Source organism: Cuculus canorus, chromosome 5 (assembly GCF_017976375.1).
Source record: "Cuculus canorus isolate bCucCan1 chromosome 5, bCucCan1.pri, whole genome shotgun sequence".
In the NCBI taxonomy this organism is placed as follows: domain Eukaryota; kingdom Metazoa; phylum Chordata; class Aves; order Cuculiformes; family Cuculidae; genus Cuculus; species Cuculus canorus.
Window position 1 is genome coordinate 16,314,706 of NC_071405.1, and position 23,281 is coordinate 16,337,986.

The window sequence follows — 23,281 nt, forward strand, 5'->3', positions numbered from 1 at the left end:
TCCCTGGGGTCGCCTTTAACCGAGCCGGTGTCCCTGGGTGTCCCAGGTGCAGGGTGGCTCCACCTCGTCCCTCCCCTCGGCGCCTTCCTGCCTTCCTTGTCACTGTCACTGGGGATTAGCGAAGGGACAGCCCCAAGCCAGGGCTGGGGGACGGGGACAGGGCCACCGCCACCTTGCCTGGATGTAGAAGGCCTGGTAGGACCCCAGGGCTGCATCCCCCATCCCTGCGGTGGCCAAGGGGACCCCCCTGAGCCCCGCCAGCCCTTGGGGGCACCATGAAGGACCGGCTGGAGCAGCTCAAGGCGGTGAGAGGGGACGGGGGCCACCTCGGGGGGATTCTTGGGCTCGTGGGGAGGTGGGGGAGAGAGGTGACATGGGGATGGGGGTCTCTGAGAGCCCATCCTGTCGTCCATGGGGCCATCGCGGGGATGGGGGAGTTTGTGTCTTGGGTCTGGGGGGGATGAGGACATCATGGGGTGGACGGCATCATGATCTCACCCCATGGTGGATGGGGGTGTTGTGGGGGTCCCTGAGACCCCAGCCCGTGTTGTGTGTGGGTGTCCTGGGGGTGGGGGTTTCTGAGAGCCCAGCCCATGGTGCATGGGGGTCCCTGGTGGATGGGGGTCCCTGAGACCCTGCTCCATGCTGGACGAAGGTGCCAGGGGGATGGAGGACACTGAGATTCCCGCCACAGGGATGGGGGACCCTGAGATCCCAACCCACACTGGACAGGAGCACCGTGGGAACAGGGGACTCTGAGACCCCAAACCATCCTGGACGGAGCCACCACAGGGATGGGGAACCCTGAGATCCCACCACAGGGATAGGGGAGTCTGAAATCCCACCCTATGCTGGATGGGGTCACCATGGGAACAGGAGACCCAGAGATCCCACCTCACGCTGGATGGGACCACCACAAGGACAGAGGACACTGAGACCCCACCTTGTGCTGGATAGGGCCGCCACAGGGATGGGGCCACTGCATGGATGGGGCTCCTTTGATCCCACCTTGGGGATGGGAGACCCTAAGACCCCACCCCCTGCTGGACAGGGACACCACGAAATGAGGGTCTCTAAGACTCCATCCCGCACTGGATAGTGGCACAATGGGAACAGGGGGCCCTGAGACCCCATCCCATGCTGGATGGGGGCACCACAGCGATGAAGGTCCTTCCAAACCAGCCGCCCAACGAGGGTGCCAGGTGGAAGGAACTGGGGTGGGGGCTGAGCCCTCTGTGTTCTTTGGGGCTTGGGAAGGTTTTTTTGGGGGATCAGCCTCTAAGACAAGACCTGGACCTCCCCATGGGGTGCAATGAGGAGTCACCAGCTGCCATGTGGGGCTATGTGTGGGGCCATGGAGTAACTGTGGGCACCAGCACCCTTCCCACACCCCACACTTCCATCACCGCTTCCTCTTTCTCTTCCCGCACTGCCGTGGGGCTCCGCAGATCCTCAGGGTCCTTCACCCCCCATCTTCTCCCCGTGGGGTGGTGGTGGTGGGGCCCTGGAGCCCCCCAGCTCGCACCCGGGCCGCAGGAGGGAGGCTTGGCAGGGATTTAGTGGGGATTACGGCGCCAGCAGATAAAACCCTTAGGGGGGGAGAGAAGGGATTAATTTTATTTTTACTCCAGCAAGAAGAAGCAAAGGGGGGGGGGCTCCAAGCAGGGGCTGTGTCCCCCCAAATCCCCCCTTTGGGGACACCACAACCGCACACCCCAGGGTGGTGCTGGAGCTGATGGGGTCAAGGGGATGTGTTGAGTCTCAGGGTGGCACTTGGGGAAGCGATGGAGGCAGGAGATCGCAGTGGTGGGACCAGGCCTGGCATCAGGGTGTTGGGCAACCATTGCTTTTGGGCCCCTCACCAAGCCCTGATGATGCAATATGAAGGTTGGGGTCAGAAAATTTTGTCCTGTCCCCATTCCCATCCCTGTCCCCTCCTTCCAGCCAAGCCCAGCAATCCCTTAATTCCCTCGCTGTGTGTGGCCAGATGTGAGCAGAGCTCACCCCCCCGCCACGCTGCAGATGTCCCCTCCCGGGGCCCCCGGGGACCCCTGGGGTCATCACGTCACCATGGCTGCTGCCACCTCGTCCCTTCTTGACCCCACAGAGCTGGGCTGGCTGGTGGCCACCTTGGCCCCATGGGGTGGTTGTCATCTATGGGGGTGTCCCCAGGGTGCAGGTGGGTGGTGGCACCCCTGAGCACTGTCCCCTGTGCCCCATAGAAGCAAGACCCTGACGATGACACCGAGGAGCTGGAGATCGCCATTGACAACACAGCGTTCATGGATGAGTTCTTCTCGGAGGTGAGGTGGGAACAAGCATGGGGCTGGGGGTGCGGGCCTGCCTCCTGATCCCCTCCTCCATCCTTCTTGGCTTCTCCAGATCGAGGAGACCCGGCAAAACATCGACAAGATCTCGGAGAACGTGGAGGAGGCGAAGAAGCTCTACAGCATCATCCTCTCAGCCCCCATCCCTGAGCAGAGTGAGTGCGGTGGCCGTGTCCCCTCCATCCCCAGATCTACAGGTCCTGGAGACATTCCCTTGGTGGTGTCCCCATCTCACGTGCCATGAATCTACAGAGACCAAAGATGACCTGGAGCAGCTGACGGCGGAGATCAAGAAAATGGCCAACAGTGTCCGCAACAAGCTGAAGAGTGAGTGGCTGTGCCCCACTGCCATGCCACCCAGCCCCATGGTCCCTTTGTCCTCATTGGAAGGGCAGGGTGTGCAGGCAACACCAGGGTTGTGGGGTCTGGTGGGTGGGGAAGGTCCCTGATGGGCTGGGGTCTGATTCTCACCAGGCATGGAGAGGAACATCGAGCAGGATGAAGCACGGTCCTCTGCTGACCTCCGGATACGCAAGTCCCAGGTGAGCTCTGGTCCTTGGGAGCCACTGTCCCCACCCACTGGCCTCCAGGTCCTGAGGACCCCGACTTCCATGGGCTGGAGGTGTGGCATATCCTGGCTGTCCCCATGTCCCCCATCTCCATCTTCTGGCCCCACCCAGCACCCCAGGTCCTGAGCACCCCAAGGCTGTCATGGGTGTTATTTGGGGTGTCCCTGTCCCCAGCAGCTGGCCCTGTTACTTAGGGCTGGGACATACCATGCCTGAGGTGTCCCATGTCCCCATCTCTGTCCCCATCTCTGGATCTTGACCTTGGGGAGGTGTTATGCCAGGGTGTCCCCACCCCATGTCCTTGTCCCCAGCTGTGGACCCTGACCCCAGGGGCTGGGGAGGTGCCATGCCGAGGGAGGTGCCATGCCCAGGGTGTCCCATCCCCATGTCCTTGTCCCCAGCTCTGGATCCTGACCCTGAGGCTGGGGAGGTGCCATGCCTGAGGTGTCCCCATCCCTGTGTCCTTGTCCTCAGCTCTCTGTCCTGACCCCAGGGGTCCAGGAGGTGCCACATCCATGGTGTCCCCACTCCCATCTCCTTGTCCTCATCCCCAGCACTCGGTCCTGTCCCGCAAGTTCGTTGATGTGATGACCAAGTACAACGAGGCGCAGGTCGACTTCCGGGAGCGCAGCAAGGGCCGGATCCAGCGCCAGCTGGAGATCAGTGAGTGTCTCCCTCCCCACCACCCCCCAACTCTTTGGCAGAGGTGGGGCTGTGACCTTCAACCCCCCTGGGTTTGATGGAGCCGGTTTGGGGTCCCCACTGAGCCCACGTGCCCGCAGCCGGCAAGAACACTACGGACGAGGAGCTGGAGGAGATGCTGGAGAGTGGGAACCCCTCCATCTTCACCTCTGGGGTGAGCGACCACCATGCCAAGGGGGACAGGAGGGGACATTTGGGGACCAGGACGTCCCTGCTGATGGCTTCCGCTTGCTCTTGCTCCGTTCCAGATCATGGACTCGCAGATCTCGAAGCAGGCGCTGAGCGAGATCGAGGGGCGGCACAAGGACATCGTGCGGCTGGAGAGCAGCATCAAGGAGCTCCATGACATGTTCGTTGACATCGCCATGCTGGTTGAGAACCAGGTACGGGGACACGGGGATGGGCAGGGGCCTGTGCGTGGGGACAGGGACAGGCAGGGACTTTGTGTGTGGCTGGATGGAGACAGGGACAGGCAGGGACATGTGTGTGGGGACAGGGACAGGCAGGGATCCATGTATGAAGCCAGATAGGGACTGGCACATGGGGATAAGCACGCTGGGAATGGTACAGAGGAATTGTCACACAGGGACTGCCACACTGGGACTGTCACACCGGGACTGTCACACTGGTAATGGGCACACTGGGATGACCATGCTGGCACTGGCACACTGTCACTGTCACACAGGGAATGGCACACTGGGGCTGGTACATGGAGACGGATACACTGGGATGGTCACACAGGGACTGGGACACAGGGATGGGATGCTGGGAATGGCACATAGGGACTGACACGCTGGGATCGGCATGCGGAGACTGGTATACAGGGACTAACATACTGGGGCTGTCATGCATGGACTGGCACACTGGGAATGGCATGCAGGGACTGGGCACACTGGGAATGGCATGCAGGGATGGGCACGCAGGGACTGAGTACACTGGGAATGGCAGGCAGGGACTGGGCACACTGGGAATGGCATGCAGGAACAGGGTACAGTGGGACTGGCATGCAGGGACAGGCACGCTGGGAACGGCATGCAGGGATGGACATGCAGAGCTGCTCCCGGCTCCCTGGGCACACCGGGTGGCACACAGCCCCCTTGGCACCCGCACTAGCCCACCCAGGGCAGCACAGGGACACATTCCGGGTGACCCACACCTGGAACCCCACCAAGCTGGGGGGGTGCCCATGTCCCCGCGGTGCCCCCGGCACCCAGCCCCATGGGGACCTTGGTGTGGGGACATGTGGGGGGGTGGGGATGCACCCCACGCTCTCTTAGCTCCTCTCTGTCCCCTCCATGCAATGCGAGGAGCCCGTGTACGCCCCGGGGAAGGGTGAGTACCCGCGGCGGGGGGCTCTGCTGGGGCACTGTGCCCCCGGGTCCCCGCTGAGCGTGTCCCCTGGCGTATCCCTGCAGGGCGGGCTGCTGGACAACGTGGAGCAGTATGTGCTGCACACAGCCGAGCACGTGGAGCAGGCGGCCCAGCAGACGAAGAAAGCAATCCAGTACCAGGGCCAGGCGCGGAAGGTGGGTGGGGGGCAGCACCTCGGGGTGCTCTCAGTGTGCCCCCCCTTTCTTTTCTTGCTGTCTCTGCCTCTGCTCCGCCGTCCCCCGCCCCGTGCCCCGTAGGGATCCATGATCGACCGCATAGAGAACAACATGGACCAGTCCGTCGGCTTCGTGGAGCGAGCCGTGGCTGACACCAAAAAGGCCGTGAAGTACCAAAGTGAGGCCAGGAGGGTGAGATGGACCAACGGCCCCAGTCACCCCAGTGTCCCCTCTGTCCCATAGGCATCCTATGTTCCCCAGTGTTCCCTCAATCCCAATGGTATCCATCCTGAGTCCTCTAGTATCCCCTCCATCCCAAAGGAACCCCCAGTGTCCCCTCCATCCCAAAGGGATCCTGAGTCCTCCAGTGTCTTTTCCATCCCAAAGGATTCCTGTGTTCCCAGCATCCCCTCCATCCCACAGGCATCTTGTGTTCCCAAGCGTCCCCTTCATCCCAAAGACACCCTGTGTCCCAGTGTCCCTTCAATTCCAAAGGCATTCGTAGTGTCCTCACTATCCCAAAGACACCTCCGGTGCCCTCTCATCCTAAAAGCAATCCCAGTGTCCCCTCCCTCCCAAAGGCACCCCCAGAGCCCCTCTCTGTCCCCCAGCATCCTTTCACATCTCCTAGTTCCCCCAGGATCTCCCCACAGCCTCCAGCAGCTCTGAAACTGCCCTGTGGCCCCCAGCCACCCTAACTGGTCCCTGCTCCTCTCCCTTGTGACCTCCATGGTGCTGGCAGCTGTCCCTCTCTGTCCCTCTGCCCCCCTCAGGTGTGATGAGCTGGTGAGGGCTCAGCCTCTCCTGGCCCTGGGTCTGCAGCTTCTCTGGCTTTTCTGGGCTCCTCTGTGCCCACCTCTGCTCTCCATCCCCACCTCAGTACCGGGCAGGGATAATCGGCCCCACGTCCCCTTTTGCCCCTCCAGAAGATGCTCATTTTGGCGGCCGTAGTGGTGCTCTTGCTGGGGATCCTTGCCCTCATCATCGGACTTTCTGTGGGGCTAAACAAGAAATAGCCCCAGAGGCGGGGGCTGTGCTCTGTAAGTGCTGGGGGGGGCAGAGAGTCCCGCCGTGGGGCTGGAGGGTCTGGGTGGGATTGGGGATGGTGGGAAGGCATGGCCCCACCATCATGTCCTGTGTCCTCGTGCCATGGTCTGGCTCGGAGGTGCTTTGGTTTCAGCTGCTTTGGGGCTGAGGGTGCTGAGCTCTGGGTGCTCGTCAGGAGGCACAGGGTCTGCAGTGTGTGGAGCTCCGTGGGGCTCGAGGGTCTGCAGTGCTTGGGGTCTGCAGTGCTCACGGGTCTGCAGTGCTTGGGGTCTGCGGTGCTCACAGATCTGCAGTGCTTGGGGTCTGCGGTGCTCACAGATCTGCAGTGCTCACAGGTCTGTGGTGCTCACGGATCTGGGATGCTCGGGGTCTGCAGTGCTTGGGGTCTGCAGTGCTCGAGGTCTACATTTCAGCTCTGCGCTTGGCTGTGCATCCCCAACATCCCTCTCTCCCATCCCCTTATCGTTTTCCCCCCTTCTGGGTGCTGACTTCTCCCCCTTTCCCTCCTCCAGACCTTCCAACCATCCCAGCGGCGATGTCTCCCAGAACGACCCCCCCTGGCACCGCAGCCAGGCCCCCTCCTCGCCTCGCTCTCTCAGCCCTGCTGCCCTCAGCCCCACGACCCTGGACCATGCCCTGCAGCCCCTGCTGTCCTGCCCATCCCTGGGGTCTTGTCCCCGTGTCCCCTGCAGGAAGGGGACAGGACTCAACTATTTATTACCCCTTTTCTGATGAATCAACTTCTCCTGGACCCCATCTCTTGTTGAGGGCCTGCCACCATGGGGAAGTCCCAGCGAGGGGACACTGCGAGGGCTGGACCCTCACCCACGTGGGCATCCCAGGAGGATGAGGGATGGGAATACGGTCAGGATAGGGTGTTTGGTGGCACCAAGCAGGTGGCAGACGGAGCCCCCCGAGATGCTGTCCCCTCTTGGCCTTGATGTCTGCAGCTGGTGTGGCCCCAGATGCTGACTGCGCCCAGAGCCCGGGGTGGCAGGACGCAGTTGTCGCGGTTCTTTAATTCCCATTCCAATAAAGATCCTGCTGATGCCCACCCTGTGCCTCTCTGCTCCGTGCAAAGCACGATGCCGGGGTGCTGTGGGGACAAACAGGGTGCTGGCACCCCTAGACACCCCTATTTTAGGTCACAGCGGCTGTGGCATTGCGGCCAGGCTGGTGGCTTTTGCCAAGCTCCAGGGCTCAGGGAGCAGCCCGTCACAAAGAAACCACTCGGAGTGGAGATGTGACAGGGAGCACAGGGCAGGGGACACCCCCAAACCCCAGGGTGCTGCCAGCCCGGGTCAGTGTCTCCCGCCACGGGTCTGGGTAAGTGACAGTGACAGGGACACGTCCCCTCAGTGTGCTGGCACTTGGCTGCCTGTCCCAAGGGGACATTGGGACACAGCCACTTCCTGGTGTCACCCACAACGAGCTCACACCTGCCCCACTGCTGCCTCAGTCCCTGCCGTGTCACTTGTCACCCGTCCCCAGCCCATGTCCTTGTCCCTCCTCTCTACCCGTCCCTTGTCCCCACTCCCCAGCCTATCCTTGTCTCTTGTCCCAACCCCTGTGCCTTGTCCCCCACTCCCCAGTCCATGTCCTTATCCCTTGCCCCTCCTCCCCAACCTGTCCCCCGCCATCAGCCTCTGTCCCTTGTCCCACTGTCCCCTCCCCAAACCCCGTCCCCCACTTCCAGCTGGTCCCTTGTTCCTCCCCAGCTCATGTCCTTGTCCTCCATCCCCCATCCCCCATCCCCCATCCCATGTCTTTGTCCCCCCCTCCTCAGCCCATGCCCTTTTCCTCCAGCCCCTGTACCTTAATCCCAGCTCCCGTCTCTTGTCCCCCAGCCCCTGTCCTTGGTCCCTCAGCCCGTTCCCCTTCCCCAACCCCTGTCCCTGTCCCCCAGCCCCCTGTGGCCCTGCCTCACAGCCCCTCTCTCCCCATGCAGAAGAAGATCATGATCATGCTGTGCTGCATCATCCTCGTCATCATCTTGGCTGCCAGCATTGGGAGCATCTTCGCCTGAGACGCCCACCCGCTGCCCTCCAGGTGAGCGGGCGCACAGCAGGACGGTGGCAGTTGGGGCCCCTGGTGTCACCCCATACCTGGGGGGGTGGGTTTGGGTCTTGCTAGGGTTCAGACGAGTGGGATTCCTCCTCCTTGGACTTGCCAGTGTCCATTAGGCGCCACAAGAGACCAGGCACCCCCAGGCAGCCACATCGGGGAAGGATGGGGACAGGCAGGCTGGTGAGAGCCATATCCCCTTTCTCAGTGGTGCCTCACCTTCCCCCCCGCTGCAGGTGGCCTTTCTTCCTTCTGCCCCGATCCTGCCCACATCCACCTGCGGCTCCAGCCATCGGAGAGACCCCAACTGCCGGCCCTGGGCCCCACCTGCCAAGCCCTCATCCCTGGAGCCCCAAGGACATGCCTCTACCACAGCCCGTGTGTTTCTGGAGGAGTGGATCCCGCCTGTCCTGCTCCCTCTTTCCTGTCCACCACCAGGTGAACACCCTGACATCCCCCTCCTCGCTCCCCTCCTCCTCTGTTTGGGCTGAGGGGCAGCGACCCCTGCAAAAACCAGGGTGGCACAGAGTGGCCGGAGGAGCCGTGTTTCCTCCCTGGGGCAGCGTAGAGGGCTCTGCCTCGCTCAGGGTGGAAGGAGAAGCCTCTCCCCTCACTCAAGAGCTCGTCTGCGGCGACTTGATGTTGCGTCTTGACAGCTCTTTGGATGTGCAACCACCTGCGCCAGAGCCCTCTTCCCGAATAAAGAGATCACCCAAACTCTGCTCCGGTGTTTTGGGAGGGGGTCCTGGCCCTCCCCGATGCATAATCACCTCTAGAATGCTCCCAGCCCTATGTTTGTGCCTCCAAAAAACATGGTGGTATGCAGGTCCTTGTGGGAAAGTTTAATTAAGACATCCCCAGCCCTGGCTGCTGGTTAGACCCTGTGTTTGAGGAAGAACTTGCCCCAGTATCGTCCCTTTAGCTTCAGGTCGTAGGGGCTGAGGTATTTGCGCATTCCCAGCATGTTGCCTGTGACGACACGCTCAAAAGTCCAGGGATTTTGGTTGTTGAGCCTCTTTTCCTCCTCTTCCTTTCGCATCTGCTCGAGGCCATCGCGGCTGATGGCAGTGGCGGGGAAAGGCAGTTTCTTGGCCACCTGAGTGAGGAAAGCTTCCACCTCACCAAACTCACAGTGCCCGCCGATCTCCACCACCAGCCGCCCGCTCTTCACGGCCGTCACGTAGTGGTCGATGGGGCCTTTGCCTCCTCCCATCCGGTGGCCCAGGCTCTTCCGTGTCACCGGTTTGCTAGGGGGTGGCACACGCCAGATAGCAAACATAGTTTTGGGGTCCATGTTGCGGCCGATGGTCAGGCGGATCATCTCAAAGTGGCCCCAGTGGAGGTAGCCACCCCCTAAAGCCTACAGAGAGAAGGAGACACCTCAGGGACCAGGAACCGGTAGAGTGAGGAGGACAGAGGCTCCCCTGTCCCACCAGCTCTCTCCTAAGACCCTTCATGAGCGCTTCTGGCCAGGAGCAGCCTCGCGAGGATGTGTCAAAGCTGCTTATCAAACTGCATTCAGTTGTGGAGTCCTCAGCACGGGGAAGACATGGAGCTGTTGGAGTGAGTGCAAAGGAGGCCACAGAGATGATGCGAGGGCTGGAGCAGCTCCTGTTCAAGGCCAGGCTGGGAGAGTTGGGGTTGTTCAGCCTTGAGAAGAGAGGGCTGGGGGGAGACCTTAGAGCAGCTTCCAGGACTGAAAGGGGCTCCAGTAAAGCTGTGGAGGGGCTCTTGATCAGGGAGTGCAGGGACAGGACGAGGGGAACAGTTTGGGGCTGAAAGAGGGGAGATGGAGATGAGATCTTGGGGAAAAATGTTTTCCTGTGAGGGTGGGGTGGCCCTGGCTCAGGCTGCCCAGAGCAGTGTTGGTTGCCCCATCCCTGGAGGTGTTCAAGGCCAGGTTGGATGGGGCTTGGAGCCCCTGATCCAGCAGGAGGTGTCCCTGCCCATGGCAGGGGGTGGGACTAGATGGGCTTTGAGGTCCTTTCCCACCCAAACCATTCTATGGCTCTGTAACTCCATTCCTATCCCCTTGCTTAGGAAACTGAGGCCCTTCCCAATGGTTGTAGCTCCATCAATCCAATTTTTTGGAGTCACTTTGGCACCAGCCCCCTCTGCTGCTAGTTTGACTGAAGTTCTCCCCACCCACGCCAGAACTTAGCACCTGACAGGTTCTCCAGCCTGGAGATGCCCACAACTGCACCTCCTGGTGCCCAAATGCAGCCCTGGCCCCTCCGGCTCTTCCCTTGCCACCTCCCGGCTCCGGCTGCTCACCAGGATCCCGTACTGGCCCTGGGTGAAGTCGGTGGCTTCCTGGGACGGGCCACGGATGTCACGCAGCTGCCGGGGCTCCCGCCTGACCTTGGGCACCGACGGCACCTTATCCACGAACTTCAGCTTTGTCCTCTCCGGGATGATGATCCCTGCAGGGAACACAGCTGTGAGCGTCACTGGCCCCACGCTGGGTCAGGGGGCGCCCCCACTGCCCCACAGAGGGGGTTTCTGCCCTCACGGGACACCTTACCACTGTAGTCCGGGGGTTGCGTGTACTGCTTGAGGCCTGCCCGGGGGATGACGAGACCACCAGGACCTGGGGGACACAACGGAGACTTGGAGGAGGGCCTGGCACACTGGGATATGGGCCCGAGAGCGGCTCCAGCAGCACCAAGAGGGACCCTTTGCTGGATCCCATCACCCCCTCCTGTCCACCACGGCTTGCCTGCCAGCCCCAGACCCCAGCACCATGCAGGAAGGTGCCTGGACATCCTGTTACCAGAACCTCTCTGACCCTTGTCCCCCCACTCCAGTCCTTGTCCTCCTGTCCCCCTTCCCCAACCCGTCCCCCCTCCCCAGCCCGTACTCCCTCTCCAGTCCCTTGTCGCCCCTCCCCAAACTCAGTCCCCGCCACTCCTTCCCAGCCCATGTCCCCGCCTGCCGGTCCCCTTGTCCGCCTTCCCCAGCCCCTTGTCCCCACCCCCCTTTCTCTGTCCCTCGTACCCCTGCCACTGTTCCCCCCGCCCCATCTCCTATCCCTTGTCCCCCTCTCCCCCTCCTCTGTCTCCTGTCCTTGTCCCCCTCTCCCCATTCCCTGTCTCCCTCTCCCCATCCCCTGACCCTTGGGTGTCCCCCCCTGCCCACACTCTGTCTCTGTCCCCACCCCCGTCCCCTCTCCCGGACCCCGCTCGATGCGGATCCCCGGCTCCTCCCTCACCCGCCCGGGCCGCGAGCTGCGCCGGGAGCCACCATCGCCGCATCACCCCCAGAGCAACCACTTCCGATGCGGGGTATGGGCCTTCCGGTCCCCCCCCCCCCCCATCCCCGGAAACGCAGAGCGGAACGATCGTTCCGGGGTGGGAAGGGACCTCAAAGCCCATCCAGTCCCACCCCCTACCATGGGCAGGGACACCTCCCACTGGATCAGGGGCTTCAAGACTCATCCAACCTGGCCTTCAACACCTCCAGGGATGGGGCAGCCACCACTGCTCTGTTCCAGGGCCTCCCCACTGTTATGAAGCATTTCCTCCTTATGTCAGTCTAAAACTTCCCCCTTCCAATTTAAAGCCATTCCCCTTGTCCCATAACTCCACACCTTTATAAAAAGTCCCTCCCCAGCTTTCTTGCACTTTTTCATGGCACCAACTTGAAAAGACCTTTGAGGTCCTTGAGTCCAGCCATACCTATCCATTACTAAACCATAACCCTGAGCTCTTCTCGCACAAGAAGCACTTACTGTTACAAGAATTGGAATATTTTGATGTAATCTAGAGTTTAGTTTCATCTCAGTAGCTGTGTTCTTTGAAAGTTAGACAGAATGTCCCCCTGAGAGGAGGTTTTCTCCCTCTGACAACATGTTTTCTTTCAAGCCATATTTTCGCAGACACTGTTCATTTTTTGGAGATGATAACGCCTTGTGCTCAGTGTGATCCATGCTGAGCAGATGTTTCTTCTCTGATCATCTCAGTCTGCAGCCTTCCCCCATCTCAAACACAAGGTCAGACAGAGCTACACCCAGCTCTGAATTAGCAAGAGATTTGACTGTTGTGAAGTTCACAATAACATTAAAATGAGTCCTTGGAAATAACAGAATGTGCATAAGATTTCTGCGAGAATTTATCCATCTGCATGGAAGTGGGAAACACATTCTGTCCCAGCTCTTGTCTTGCTGCACAGCATTGATGGAGATCACTGCCTCGTGGTGCCCAGCCCTGAGTAAAGGGTGTTTGCTTCCTAAAACTTCAAAACAAGTTGTAGAGAGTTTTATTTGCTGGCGTTTTCAGTATCATTTCATCTACCTGTCTTTTAAAGCCCTCCAGGATGGGGACTCCCCCAGTGGCCTGGGCAGCCTTTGCCAGGACCTAAGAACCCTTTCAGTGAAGAAATTGTTTCTGATATCCAATCTGAACCTCCTCTGGCACAACTTGAGGCCATTTCCTCTTGTTCTATGACTTCTTCCTTGGGAGAAGAGCCCAGCACTCACCTCGCCACAACCCCCTTTCCAGGAGCTGCAGAGAGCAATGAGGTCTCTCCTCAGCCTCCCCTTCTCCAGGCTAAACAGCCCCAGGTCCCTCAGCCACTCCCAGAACCCCTGTTCTCCAGCCTCTTCCCCAGCTCCGTTCCTGTTTCTGGACACGCTCCAGCCCCTCAATGTCCTTCTTGGAGTGAGGGGCCCAAAACCAAACCCAGGATTTGAAGTGCAGCCTCACCAGCACCGAGTGCAGGGGGACGATCCCTTCCCTGCTCCTGCTGGCTGCACCATGGCTGATCCAAGCCAAGATGCCATTGGCCTTCTTGGCCAGCTGGGCTACTGCTGGCTCACATTCAGCCACTGTTGACCAACCCCCCCAGGTCCTTCTCCTCCAGGCAGTTTTCCACCCACTCTTCCCCATGCCTGGAGCTGCTCAGGGTTGTTGTGACCCAAGTGCAGGATTTGGCTCTTGGCCTTGTTTAATCTCAAACAATTGGCTTTGGCTCATCCTTTTGTATCCATTTATACCCTTTTTATATTGAGATGTCCAAACCTGCCCCCAGCACTCCAAGTGGGGCTGCACCCCTGCGGATCAGAGCGGGACAATCCCCTCCCTTGACCGGCTGGCAATGCCACGTTGGACACCTCCCAGGTCACGGTCACCCTTCTTGGCTGCCATGGCATGCTGTTGGCTTGATGACATGTCTTCCCATGATGTTGTTCCCACCCTGGACTGGGCAGGATCCCCCTGTCCACCTTGGTGTCCCACTAAGGCACTTATTTCCCCCTCCGAGGTCCTGTCCCAACTGATGGATCCATGCCCTGAGGGGTGGGGTAGCTGTGGGTGCCCTCTCCCCTCAGCCTCACGCACACAAAGCTCTGCTGGAAATGCCTTTTTATTGCCACCATGGTGGGCCCGGCAGGGCCATGTGTCCCTCGGTGGCCTCAGTAGGTGCTGAAGATGGCCTCGATGTGCTCTCCATTCCACGGTTTGTAGGTGCCGACCCCTGTGGTAGAGGGTTAGGGATGAGATTGGGGCACCATGGCCACCAGCATGGTCCGCACGTCCTCCCCAGGCTACCCACCTTCCTGGAGGGGCTCCTTCCCGCTGAAGAACTGCCAGTAGGTCTTGTCATTCGTGCTGGCAGCCAGCTTGTGGATGGAAACCACCATGGGACCCCAGGATGTCTGCTCCGTCTTGAAGCTGCCGGACGAGGTGGTTGAGTTTGGGGCTTACGGCCACCAATCCCCTCCAGCCTCACCTGGGCTCTCACCTGAATTTCTCGGGTTCCTCATTCTCTGCTTCCTGCAGAACCTTCAGCAGTGTGGAGCCAGCTGGGACATGCACGGTGATGGAGAAGCTGAAGTGCTTTCCCTGCAGGTTGTTGGTGATGGAGTAGTGCACCGTGATAGAGTCTGCAGGGAAGGGAGAGGAGCAGAGTGGGCTCCTGGTGCGGGGCAGGACAGGGCTGGGAGCATCCACCCAGCAAGGTGGGAGCAGCTGTGAACTCCAGTTGTATCCAGCTTTGGGGACAGGGACAGCTATGGGCTCAAGGACCTACTGGAACGGGCACAGTCCAGCTTAGATGCATTCAGGTAGGACTTGCCCACGAGGGCAGGCAGGACCTGGGCAATGGCCATGGGAAGGGTGTAGTCATGTTTGTACACAACAGAGAAGGCCTGGGTGCAATCCCACTTCCGCGGGGCATAAAACTTGCTGGTGGCGTCCAGCGCCTGTGGAGGGGAGGAAAGGAGAGGAGGTGTCACCATCCTGGAGGGCAGGAACTGGGCAGCCATGGTGCTGCAGCTCCTGCTGTACCTGCAGGACCAGCCCCATGCTGTAGATGTTCCCAATCATGCCATCGTTCTTCTCCTGCTCATCAAGAAAGCCGGAGGTCACCACCAATAGTGTTTCTGACAGCAGGTCCTGCAGGTCACTCATGTCCGTGTGCTCGTACGTGCATGTCAGCGCCAGGGCTGCCACAGCATTGGTGTCTGCGAGATCATAGAATGGGTTGGGTTGAAGGGACCTCAAAGCCCATCCAGTCCCACCCCCTGCCATAGGCAGGGACACCTCCCACTGGATCAGGAGCTCCAAGACCCATCCAACCTGGCCTTCAACACCTCCAGGGATGGGGCAGCCACCACTGCTCTGGGCAGCCTGGGCCAGGGCCTCCCCACCCTCACAGCAAAACATTTCTGCCTAAGATCTCATCTCCATGTCCCCTCTTTCAGCTCCAAACCATTCCCCTTTGTCCCATTCCTGCCTGCCCTGATCAAGAGCCCCTCCCCATCTTTCCTGGAGCCCCCTTCAGTCCTCTAAGGCCTCCCCGCAGCCTTCTCTTCTCCAGGCTCAACAGCCCCAACTCTCCCAGCCTGGCCTTGGACAGGACGTGCTCCAGCCCTTGGATCATCTCCGTGGCCTCCTCTGCACTCGCTCCAACAGCTCCATGTCCTCCCTGTGCTGAGGACTCCAGAACTGGACACAGGCTCCAGGTGGGTCTCACAGAGTGGTGCAGAGGGGTAGAATCCCCTCCCTCCCTGCTGGTCCCACTGCTCTGGATGCAGGCCAGGACATGGGTGATTTCTGGGCTGCCAGCACACATTTCTGGCTTCTGTTGAGCTTCTCCTCCCCCAGGATCCTGAGTCCTTCTCCTCAGGGCTGCTCTTGTTGTCCCCCATCCTGTACTGAAGCTGCAGATTGCCCCAACCCAGGTGCAGGACCTTGCCCTTGTTGAACCTCATGAGGTTCACACAGCCCCACTTCTCCACCTTGTTGAGGTCCCTCTGGATGACATCCCAGCCTTGTGGGCACAGGGATGAGATCCCAGTGTCACTGATGAGCCCACTGGGACAGAGCAGAGGGCACATGGCAGGACTTACCCACAGAGCGGCGGCGCTCCTCGGGGTCCAGCATCTTCTTGGCCAGGGCCACAGATGCCTCTTGGTAGCCGCCCACATTCGCCAGGCACAGCCCCAGGATGTCCAAGCTCACGCTGAACAGCGAGGTCTTTGGGACACCATCCACATCTGCAAATCAAAGGGTGGTGAGCTGACGGTGGGCTGGGTCGTGGGGATGCAGACCCCTCCAGGCACCCCGGTCTCCCTTTTGTCCCATCATACCCAGGCTGGTGACCTCCTCATCAGTTTTCTTCTGCAGGATGCTGATCAAATCAACGGTTTGGCTGAGGGCATGGACCTGCTGGGGGTTCTCACACGAGGAGAGGAGGGCGAGTACGTACAGAGCCACCTCTCCTGAGGACATGTCTACAAGGACCAGAGAGAGATGGTGGTGCCAAGCCTACAGTGCTGGCTCCTCCAGGATGGAGTGGGATGTCCCCCTCATCCTCCCCTACATTTCTCAGCTGTGTTCACGGCTTCCTCCTTCATTTGGTGGAGCAGCAGCTTGTGGTTTTCCTTGTCGGTGTCCCCAGCCAGGTTCATGGCCAGCAGGATGCTGGGGTTCGGCTTCTCGTCCACATTGATGGATTCCTCCATGCGTTGGAGCAACTTGGAGACCAGATGGTGTGAGGCAACTGGGAGAAGAGGGGCCTGGAGGTCACCAGGGACCCTCCGCTCCTCCTCTGGTGCCTCTGCAGGAGGGCTGGCACTCACCACATTTGTCACCAGCCATGCCACCCACCAAGGCCATCAGGACCCCCATGATGAAAGGGCTGGCACTCACCACATTCGTGACCAGCTGTGCCACCCATCAGGGCCAGCAGGACTCCGATGCTGAAGGCCACACCGAGCGTCATCTTGTCCTCACGGGAAGCAGGTCCTCTCAGACTGGCAGAATCCCATGGGCACTCGTTTCTCCAGGTGTCCTCTCTGCTTTTAGCTGTTCCAGGTGACATTCTTGGGTGACCCGCCCTCCCAGAGCCACCCCGGCACTGCCAGGCACCACCCACTTCTCTGTGTGCCCAAGAGTGTCAGAGCAGTGGAGAGTCACCGTGGCAGGGACAGTGATTTTCCATCAGAGGACACTGAAATTCCAAGCAACCAGGTGAATATCCATGAGGAATCTAGATGGGATCCATCCCAAGGCACTGAAGGAGCTGGTGGATGTCACAGCAGGGCCACCCCTTCCCATGTTTGGGTGCCTGGGGAGGTCCCTGCTGTCTGGAAGCTCGCCAGTTGTATCCCAGTTTACAAGAAGAGCTTGTGCTTCTCACAAAACCCCATCACTGTTGGTCCAATCTCAGGAAGATGATGGAGATGATCATGGTCACCCTGAGTGCATTTTAAGGACAATGCCATGACCATGACCCTGTCTGACTGGTGTATTATCCTCCTACAAGAAAGTCATGGATGAGGGAAAGGAGGTGGATGTTGTTTTTTTCTGGCTTTTAGTAAGTTTTTTATCATCTCCTTCACAGCAACCTTCAGGATAAGGTGTCCACCAGTGAGAGGAATATTTACAGGGTGGATAGGGTGAAGACCAGGCTGGATGGGGCTCAGAAGGGTGGTGGGAATGGAAGATCTGTCCAATCCAGCCGGAGATCCGTCACCGCAGCCGAACACACCCTTAGCAAACTTGCTGACAATACCCAGCTGGGAGGTGCTGAGGACTCTGGAGGCATGAAAGCCCTATGGAGACATCTGGCTGGTGGGGAGCTTTGGGCAATCGCCAACGGCAGGAAGTGTAACAGGAACTAATGCCGGATCCTGTGCTTGGGACCTTCCTTGTTGGGTGACCATGGAGATGTGCTCTTGGGGTGAGCAGGACACCGGGACTCGGGGGCAGCTTCAGGTCCACCAACCAGATCATCTTCTGCTCCAGGCTGCTCCCCATGGGCTGTGGAGTGTCCTGGGCTGCCGAGGGGGACAGGGTCCCCTATCTCCTGCCTGTCTTGGTGCCCCCAGTACCGTTGAGGAAGCTGGGGTGAGGAGGATAGGCTGGGGCTGCCTAAGAAAGCCACGTGCCCCCTCATGCCAGCAGGAGAAACAGGGGTCAGTGTCCTTCTGTGCCTCAGTTTCCCCAGAGGCTCTACTGCTGGAAGGTGTTGTTACCCCCATTTTCATAGAATCATGGAATGGTTTGGGTTGGAAGGAACCACAAAGCCATCCAGTTGCAACCCCAGGGACACCTCCCACTGGATCAGGGGCTCCAAGCCCCACTCAACCTGGCCTTGAAAACCTCCAGTGATGGGGCAGCCACCACTGCTCTGGGCAACCTGGGTGAGGGCCTCACCACCCTCATGGGAGAACATACCTAGGTCAGGATGCTGGTGGCCTTCTTGGCCACCTGGGCTGCTGCTGGTTCATGTTCAACCACTGTTGACCAACACCCCCAGGTTCTTCTCTGCCAGTCACTCTCCCCTAAGACTGGAGCTGCTCGAGGTTGTTGTGACCCCGCAGAGGAGTTGGGCTATAATGGAAGGTGCCCCAAGGACATGATTGTCACCCTACATGCAGGGACCAGCCTGCTTTTGGGGTGAGGAGACCAGCAGATGGCCAGAGATTGTTCCCCACCTTCTCTACCACCTCTACAGGCAGGGACAGGGACCAGAGCTGGGGCAGGGACCAGGAGCAGGGCAGGAGAAAGAGCCTGAAGCCCTTGATTTGCCCTCTGGGAGGAGGACAGCTCTGTGGAGATGGACCCCAGGTGGGTGTGAGGGGCTGGGCTTGGGGCTGCAGGGACCACCCAGCCTCCCATTGGAAGAGAGGCAACCGCCCACCTTGGCCCAGGTGTAAAAGCCATCAGTGGGGGCTGCTTCTTCTCTTCCTTCTCCATCACGATGAAGGCTCTCAGGAGAAGGTGGTTGGTGCTCCTTCTTGTGGCCGCAGCCTGGGCACAGGATGCCCTGGGTAAGAGGTTCTTTGTGTGAAGTCCTGCTGGCCCTGTATGCCCTCCCTGGGGTCAGGGTGCTGGGTGCTCCTGCCCTGGGCACAGCTCTTTGCGATGGGGTGGTGGGTGTGGGCCCTACCTGGAAGGGAGGACCATGGTGTCCTCTCCACACTAGATGGGAAGTTCTGTGGGTCAGACTACCCCGAGCACCAGACTTGAGGTTGGGAGGTTGGATCCAGAGCGAGGGAAGCCCTGGAGTGGGTCCTGCATTGCCCAATTTCCCTGTGCAGACCCTTCAGGAACATCATGACCCTGTCGGTCCCTGGGGAGGGGCCAGCACAAAGCACCTCATCCCCTCAGGCCACCTCCTTCCCTGTCTGCCCCAAGGGTGTAGGTGCTAAAAGGAGGACATTCGGGGTCCATCTGTGCTGGGGTATTTCTGGCTCGCTTGCCTGGCAGCTTGGGTGTCCTCGGTGAGCTGGCTCAGCCCTCCTTCTCCTCACCCTGCTGCAGTCTCGGTGACGTGTGGCCACACGTGGCTTTCTGTGACCGTGCCAGCTGGCGTCCTGGGGAGCCATGTGGCCGCTGGGGAGCTGACACTGGGATCCGGTTGCGGGGTGACGGCTGCTGACAGGGACGGGTACCGTCTGGAGCACCCGCTTGGGGGCTGTGGAACCACTCTGGAGGTGAGGAGCTAAGGGTGGCCATGTGTCCTTCGTGGAGGTGCTGTGGAAGCGTGGCCCTCCTTGGGGCTGGTGTAGGATGGAGAGGGGTAGGTGGGGAGAGTCCCATGTCCCAAAGTGGGGGACAGCAGCAAGACTTCCTTGGCTGTGACTATCAAAGCCTCTGTGACGGGAAAGGAAACCACTTGGGATAGGTGTGATGGGTCCTTCACAGCCACCTCTCTCCCCAGGGTGTCAACACCACCCTTGTTACAGCCCCCATGGATTGGATGAGCTCCAGGACTGGACCTCTGGGTCCTGCCATCCTCCTGGCATGGTCCCCAGAGACAGACACCACTTGTGAAGGTGGGAGAACCAGTTAAAACGAGCAGGGCTGCTACTGATGACCTGGAAGGCTCTGAGGAGGCCTTAGAGCAGCTTCCAGGACTGAAAGGGGCTCCAGGAAAGCTGTGGAGGGGCTCTTGATCAGGGAGTGCAGGGACAGGATGAGAGAATCACAGAATCACAAGGTTGGAAAGGACCCATTGGATCATCGAGTCCAACCATTCCTAACACTCCCTAAACCATGTCCCTAAGCACTTCATCCACCTGTTCCTTAAACACCTCCAGGGAAGGCGACTCGACCCCCTCCCTGGGCAGCCTCTGCCACTGCCCAATGACTCTTACTGTTAAGAATTTTTTTCTGATATCCAACCTGAACCTCCCCTGATGGAGCTTCAGGCCATTCCCTCTTGTCCTGTCCCCTGTCACTTGGGAGAAGAGGCCAGCTCCCTCCTCTCCACAACCTCCTTTCAGGTAGTTGTAGAGAGTAATAAGGTCTCCCCTCAGCCTCCTCTTCTCCAGGCTAAACAACTGCAGCTCTCTCAGCCGCTCCTCATAAGACTTGTTCTCCAGCCCCCTCACCAGCTTTCTTGCTCTTCTCTGGACACATTCCAGAGCCTCAACATCCTTCTTGTGGTGAGGGGCCCAGAACTGAACACAGTATTCAAGGTGCGGTCTCACCAGTGCTGAGTACAGAGGGAGAATAACCTCCCTGGACCTGCTGGTGACCCCATTTCTGATACAAGCCAAGATGAGAGGAAGGGTTTGGAGAAGAAAAGGGGAGATGGAAATGAAATCTTGGGGAGAAATGTTTTGCTGTGAGGGTGGGGAGGCCCTGGCCCAGGTTGCCCAGAGCAGTGGTGGCTGCCCCATCCCTGGAGGTGTTGAAGGCCAGGTTGGATGGGGCTTGGAGCCCCTGATCCAGTGGGAGGTGCCCCTGCCCATGGCAGAGCATGGAACTGGATGATCTTTAAGGTCTCTTCCAACCCAAACAATTCTATGAAGCCTGGCTCTCACCACGTCCTGAGAAGCTTTCTCTCTCCTGGGGTGCTGGGGACCAGGAGGGGATACACTCTTTGAGCCAGCTGACACCTCCAGCCCCATGTCTGCTCGTTTCCCAGATCCTCCAGGACAGCATCCGCTATAGCAACGTCCTCTACTACTGCCCCTCGGCCAGGGCCCCTGTGGCTCGTGCCAGGCCCTTCTCCCTCCCCGTCAACTGTTCCTACCCCAGGTAAGGGGGTGTTCCATGGAGCTGGGCCCACGGGCCCAGACTCCCTGGGGGTGATCCATGGTGGAACCCCTTGGTGATGGGTCTACCAACCCATCCTGGGTGGGCAGAGGTGCCTTGGGGCCCTGTTGTCCCACTCAAGGATGTTTTGTGGTGCAGGACAGGCAGTGTCTCATCCCAAGCCATCCAGCCCACCTGGGTCCCCTTTGGCTCCACCATCGCTCACCGGACACCTTTGAGCTTTGCCTTGGATGTGTATGACAGTGAGTGGGGGAGCCCTAAAACCTCCTTCACCTTGTGCGGAGGGGACCCCCCTACCTGGCTGGGACCCCTGGGTGGTTCTTGGGGCACCCACAACTCCGTGTCTCCCAGGTTCCTGGTCCTCCCAACTGCACCAGCCCACGTATTCCCTGGGGGAACTCATCAACATCGAGGCATCAGTGAGCTCTGATGTCCATCTGCCCCTGAGGGTCTTTGTGGATGAGTGCGTGGCCAGCCTGAGCGCAGCACCGTGGTCGGGATACAAGGTCATCACTGACAATGGGTGAGGAATGGGGATGGTTGTGGGGTGGTGGCCCAAATTCCTGCCCTCCCCCCCTTGCTGGGAGCCTGCGGGTGGTGGCAGTGACCATCTTGCCCCATCTGCCATCCTGGTAGGTGCCTGCTGGATGGGCAGCTTGGTCGTTCCCGCTTCCTCCCCCAGCGTGGTGACCACTTCCTCCGCTTCCAGCTGGACACCTTCCTCTTCCCAAACATCTCCAGCAGCCAGGTCTGTGTTGGTGGGGTAACACCCACCCATCCATGCAGGGAGGGGGTAGTGGATGGGGATCCGTGGGGCAGGCCAGGTGGAGATCCACAGTGGGGAATCCATGGGGCAGGTCGGCTGATTGATCCATGGTGGAAGATCCATTCTGAGGGATCCATGGGGCAGGTCAGGGTGTGATTCATGGTGGAGGATCCGTGGGGTAGCTCAGGTGGTCTTCCATGGTGGAACATCCATGGAGCATCTCAGGTGGAGCATGCTTGTCCCTACAGCTCTACCTCCGCTGTCACCTGAAGGCTGTGGCAGAGGGAGCTGGCAACAGTGTCGGCAAAGCCTGCTCCTACGACCACGTGGCAGCTGCCTGGCACTCCCCAGATGGGGCCAACTGCTCATGTTGTGGTTCTCCAGCCAGCTGTGGAGGCCAGCGGCAGCGCCGGCTGGCTGGCGGTGGAGGTAAGAGGACCTTCTTGGTGGGCTCCATGAACCCTGTGAGAGATGCTGGTGCCTGATGGGTTGTCCTTGCAGGGCTGCTGGGGGAAGCCAACATCCAGCTTGGACCACTGCTCGTCTCTGCCCTTCCCACTTCACGCCCAGCTCCCACTGGGCTCCCCACAGCACCAGAGCCCAGCACAGCACCACCTCGCCGCCCCTCAGTCCCCGTGGTGCGAGGGGAGAAGAGGAGGGACTCTGGTGAGTGCAAGGTGCTGGGGGGTGGCTGAGGTGACCCTGCTGTCCCCCTCACCCCATTGCCTCTCCCCATAGGGCTGGATCTCCCCGTCCCTGCCACCACGCTGGTCATGGTGGCCATGTGCTCCATCCTCGTCGCCGTGGGCATGGCCGGGTGCTACTGCTCGGTGCGGCGGCATCGCCTGGGGGGCTCCGAGGCAGCACCAGGGGACCCCCGAGCTGTGGCCATGGGTCCCACCATGGCTAGTGGTGGCCCTGGGGACCTCCTAGCTCCTGCCATCACATCCTTGGGTCAGGAATAAACCTGTGGCAAAGAAGGCTGTGGTGGGTCTGTGTGGGAGGGGGCTCAAGGGTGAGTGGGTGGGGGATGTAACTCCTCCAGGGCCTGTGGACCCCTAAAGGTCTCCCTGGCCCTCCAGGGTGCTCCTGGACAGTCAGAATTGTAGAATCCCTAGGCTGGAAGAGACCTTTGAGATCATCAAGTTCAACTGTCCCTGTCCACTACTCAACCAGATCCCTGAGCACCTCGTCTGCCCATCTTCTGAACCCCTCCAGGAATGGTGACTCCATTCCACCACCTCCCTGGGCAGCCTCTGCCAGGGCCTGAGAACCCTTTTCATGAAGCCATATTTCCTAATGTCCAGTCTGAACCTGCCCTGGTGCAACTTGAGGCCATTCCCTCTCATCCCATACCTGTCACTTGGGAGAAGAGCCCAGCACCCACCTTGGCACAACCTCCTTTCAGGAGGATGAGGTCTCCCCTCAGCCTCCTCTTCTCCAGGCTAAACAGCCCCAGGTCCCACGGCTGCCTCTCATAACCCTTGTTCTCCAGCTCCTTTCCCTTCTCTGAATATGCTCAAGCCCCTCAATGGCCTTCTTGGAGGGAGAGGCCCAAAACTGAACCCAGGATTCAAGGTGCAGCCTCACCACTACAGAGTGCAGTGGGATGATTCCTTCCCTGCTCCTGCTGGCCACACCAGGGCTGATCCAAGCCAGGATGCTGGTGGCCTTCTTGGCCACCTGGGCCACTGCTGGCCCATGTTCAGCTGCTGTTGTCCAGCACCTCCATGTCCTTCTCCTACAG

The 23,281-nt window shown here is 59.9% G+C and overlaps 4 protein-coding genes across 7 annotated transcripts; 2 read left to right on the forward strand and 2 right to left on the reverse strand.

Annotated features, from left to right (window-relative positions):
* The first annotated feature begins 27 nt into the window (after nt 1-27).
* On the forward strand, nt 28-8,963 carry STX3 (syntaxin 3). 4 transcript variants are annotated; one of them, XR_008450182.1, is made up of 14 exons: nt 28-305; nt 2,223-2,303; nt 2,383-2,482; nt 2,580-2,654; nt 2,802-2,869; nt 3,451-3,559; nt 3,679-3,752; nt 3,847-3,981; nt 4,906-4,930; nt 5,014-5,124; nt 6,072-6,185; nt 6,705-7,518; nt 8,141-8,241; nt 8,493-8,963. XR_008450182.1 is itself a non-coding variant. In XM_054068799.1 (11 exons), the coding sequence occupies exons 1-10, from the start codon at nt 276-278 to the stop codon at nt 6,159-6,161; spliced, it is 873 nt and encodes a 290-aa protein (XP_053924774.1). In that variant the 5' UTR covers nt 56-275; the 3' UTR covers nt 6,162-6,185; nt 6,705-6,844. The 4 variants fall into 4 exon arrangements, 3 of the variants coding, with proteins under 3 accessions (XP_053924774.1, XP_053924773.1, XP_009563797.1); XM_054068799.1 differs by lacking the exons at nt 4,906-4,930; nt 8,141-8,241; nt 8,493-8,963 and having other exon boundaries at nt 56-305; nt 6,705-6,844; XM_054068798.1 differs by lacking the exons at nt 4,906-4,930; nt 5,014-5,124; nt 8,141-8,241; nt 8,493-8,963 and adding an exon at nt 5,227-5,337 and having other exon boundaries at nt 63-305; nt 6,705-6,844.
* A 111-nt stretch (nt 8,964-9,074) lies between these two features.
* On the reverse strand, nt 9,075-11,556 carry MRPL16 (mitochondrial ribosomal protein L16). The gene is made up of 4 exons (XM_054068801.1): nt 11,468-11,556; nt 10,781-10,846; nt 10,531-10,679; nt 9,075-9,616 (listed from the first exon to the last, which is right to left on the reverse strand). Exons 1-4 carry the CDS (start codon nt 11,508-11,510, stop codon nt 9,131-9,133), a joined length of 744 nt encoding a protein of 247 aa, XP_053924776.1. The 5' UTR covers nt 11,511-11,556; the 3' UTR covers nt 9,075-9,130.
* Nucleotides 11,557-13,602: 2,046 nt separating this feature from the next.
* Nucleotides 13,603-17,772, reverse strand: CBLIF (cobalamin binding intrinsic factor). The gene is made up of 9 exons (XM_009565533.2): nt 16,407-17,772; nt 16,078-16,257; nt 15,845-15,988; nt 15,605-15,751; nt 14,541-14,716; nt 14,284-14,455; nt 13,996-14,137; nt 13,807-13,925; nt 13,603-13,728 (listed from the first exon to the last, which is right to left on the reverse strand). Exons 1-9 carry the CDS (start codon nt 16,576-16,578, stop codon nt 13,667-13,669), a joined length of 1,314 nt encoding a protein of 437 aa, XP_009563828.2. The 5' UTR covers nt 16,579-17,772; the 3' UTR covers nt 13,603-13,666.
* Nucleotides 17,773-18,523: 751 nt separating this feature from the next.
* LOC128852239 (zona pellucida sperm-binding protein 3-like) lies at nt 18,524-22,499 on the forward strand. The gene is made up of 9 exons (XM_054067079.1): nt 18,524-18,532; nt 18,917-19,198; nt 20,638-20,750; nt 20,907-21,010; nt 21,120-21,291; nt 21,405-21,516; nt 21,783-21,963; nt 22,036-22,200; nt 22,273-22,499. Exons 1-9 carry the CDS (start codon nt 18,524-18,526, stop codon nt 22,497-22,499), a joined length of 1,365 nt encoding a protein of 454 aa, XP_053923054.1.
* The last annotated feature ends 782 nt before the right edge of the window (nt 22,500-23,281 follow it).

What these genes read in the sequence shown, in the direction of transcription:
- MRPL16 (XM_054068801.1), bottom strand. Translation starts at nt 11,510, where the DNA reads ATGCGGCGATGGTGGCTCCCGGCGCAGCTCGCGGCCCGGGCGG. An exon ending in GCAACCCCCGGACTACAGTG is followed by an intron (nt 10,680 to 10,780) that starts GTAAGGTGTCCC and finishes TGTTCCCTGCAG; the next exon opens with GGATCATCATCCCGGAGAGG. An exon ending in AGGGCCAGTACGGGATCCTG is followed by an intron (nt 9,617 to 10,530) that starts GTGAGCAGCCGG and finishes TTCTCTCTGTAG; the next exon opens with GCTTTAGGGGGTGGCTACCT.
- CBLIF (XM_009565533.2), bottom strand. Translation starts at nt 16,578, where the DNA reads ATGTCACCTGGAACAGCTAAAAGCAGAGAGGACACCTGGAGAAACGAG. An exon ending in CACAGCTGGTCACGAATGTG is followed by an intron (nt 16,258 to 16,406) that starts GTGAGTGCCAGC and finishes CTCTTCTCCCAG; the next exon opens with TTGCCTCACACCATCTGGTC. An exon ending in CGTGAACACAGCTGAGAAAT is followed by an intron (nt 15,989 to 16,077) that starts GTAGGGGAGGAT and finishes TGGTCCTTGTAG; the next exon opens with ACATGTCCTCAGGAGAGGTG.
- STX3 (XM_054068799.1), top strand. Translation starts at nt 276, where the DNA reads ATGAAGGACCGGCTGGAGCAGCTCAAGGCG. An exon ending in TGTCCGCAACAAGCTGAAGA is followed by an intron (nt 2,655 to 2,801) that starts GTGAGTGGCTGT and finishes GATTCTCACCAG; the next exon opens with GCATGGAGAGGAACATCGAG. An exon ending in TCCGGATACGCAAGTCCCAG is followed by an intron (nt 2,870 to 3,450) that starts GTGAGCTCTGGT and finishes CCTCATCCCCAG; the next exon opens with CACTCGGTCCTGTCCCGCAA.
- LOC128852239 (XM_054067079.1), top strand. An exon ending in GTCAACTGTTCCTACCCCAG is followed by an intron (nt 20,751 to 20,906) that starts GTAAGGGGGTGT and finishes TTTGTGGTGCAG; the next exon opens with GACAGGCAGTGTCTCATCCC. An exon ending in CAAACATCTCCAGCAGCCAG is followed by an intron (nt 21,517 to 21,782) that starts GTCTGTGTTGGT and finishes TTGTCCCTACAG; the next exon opens with CTCTACCTCCGCTGTCACCT.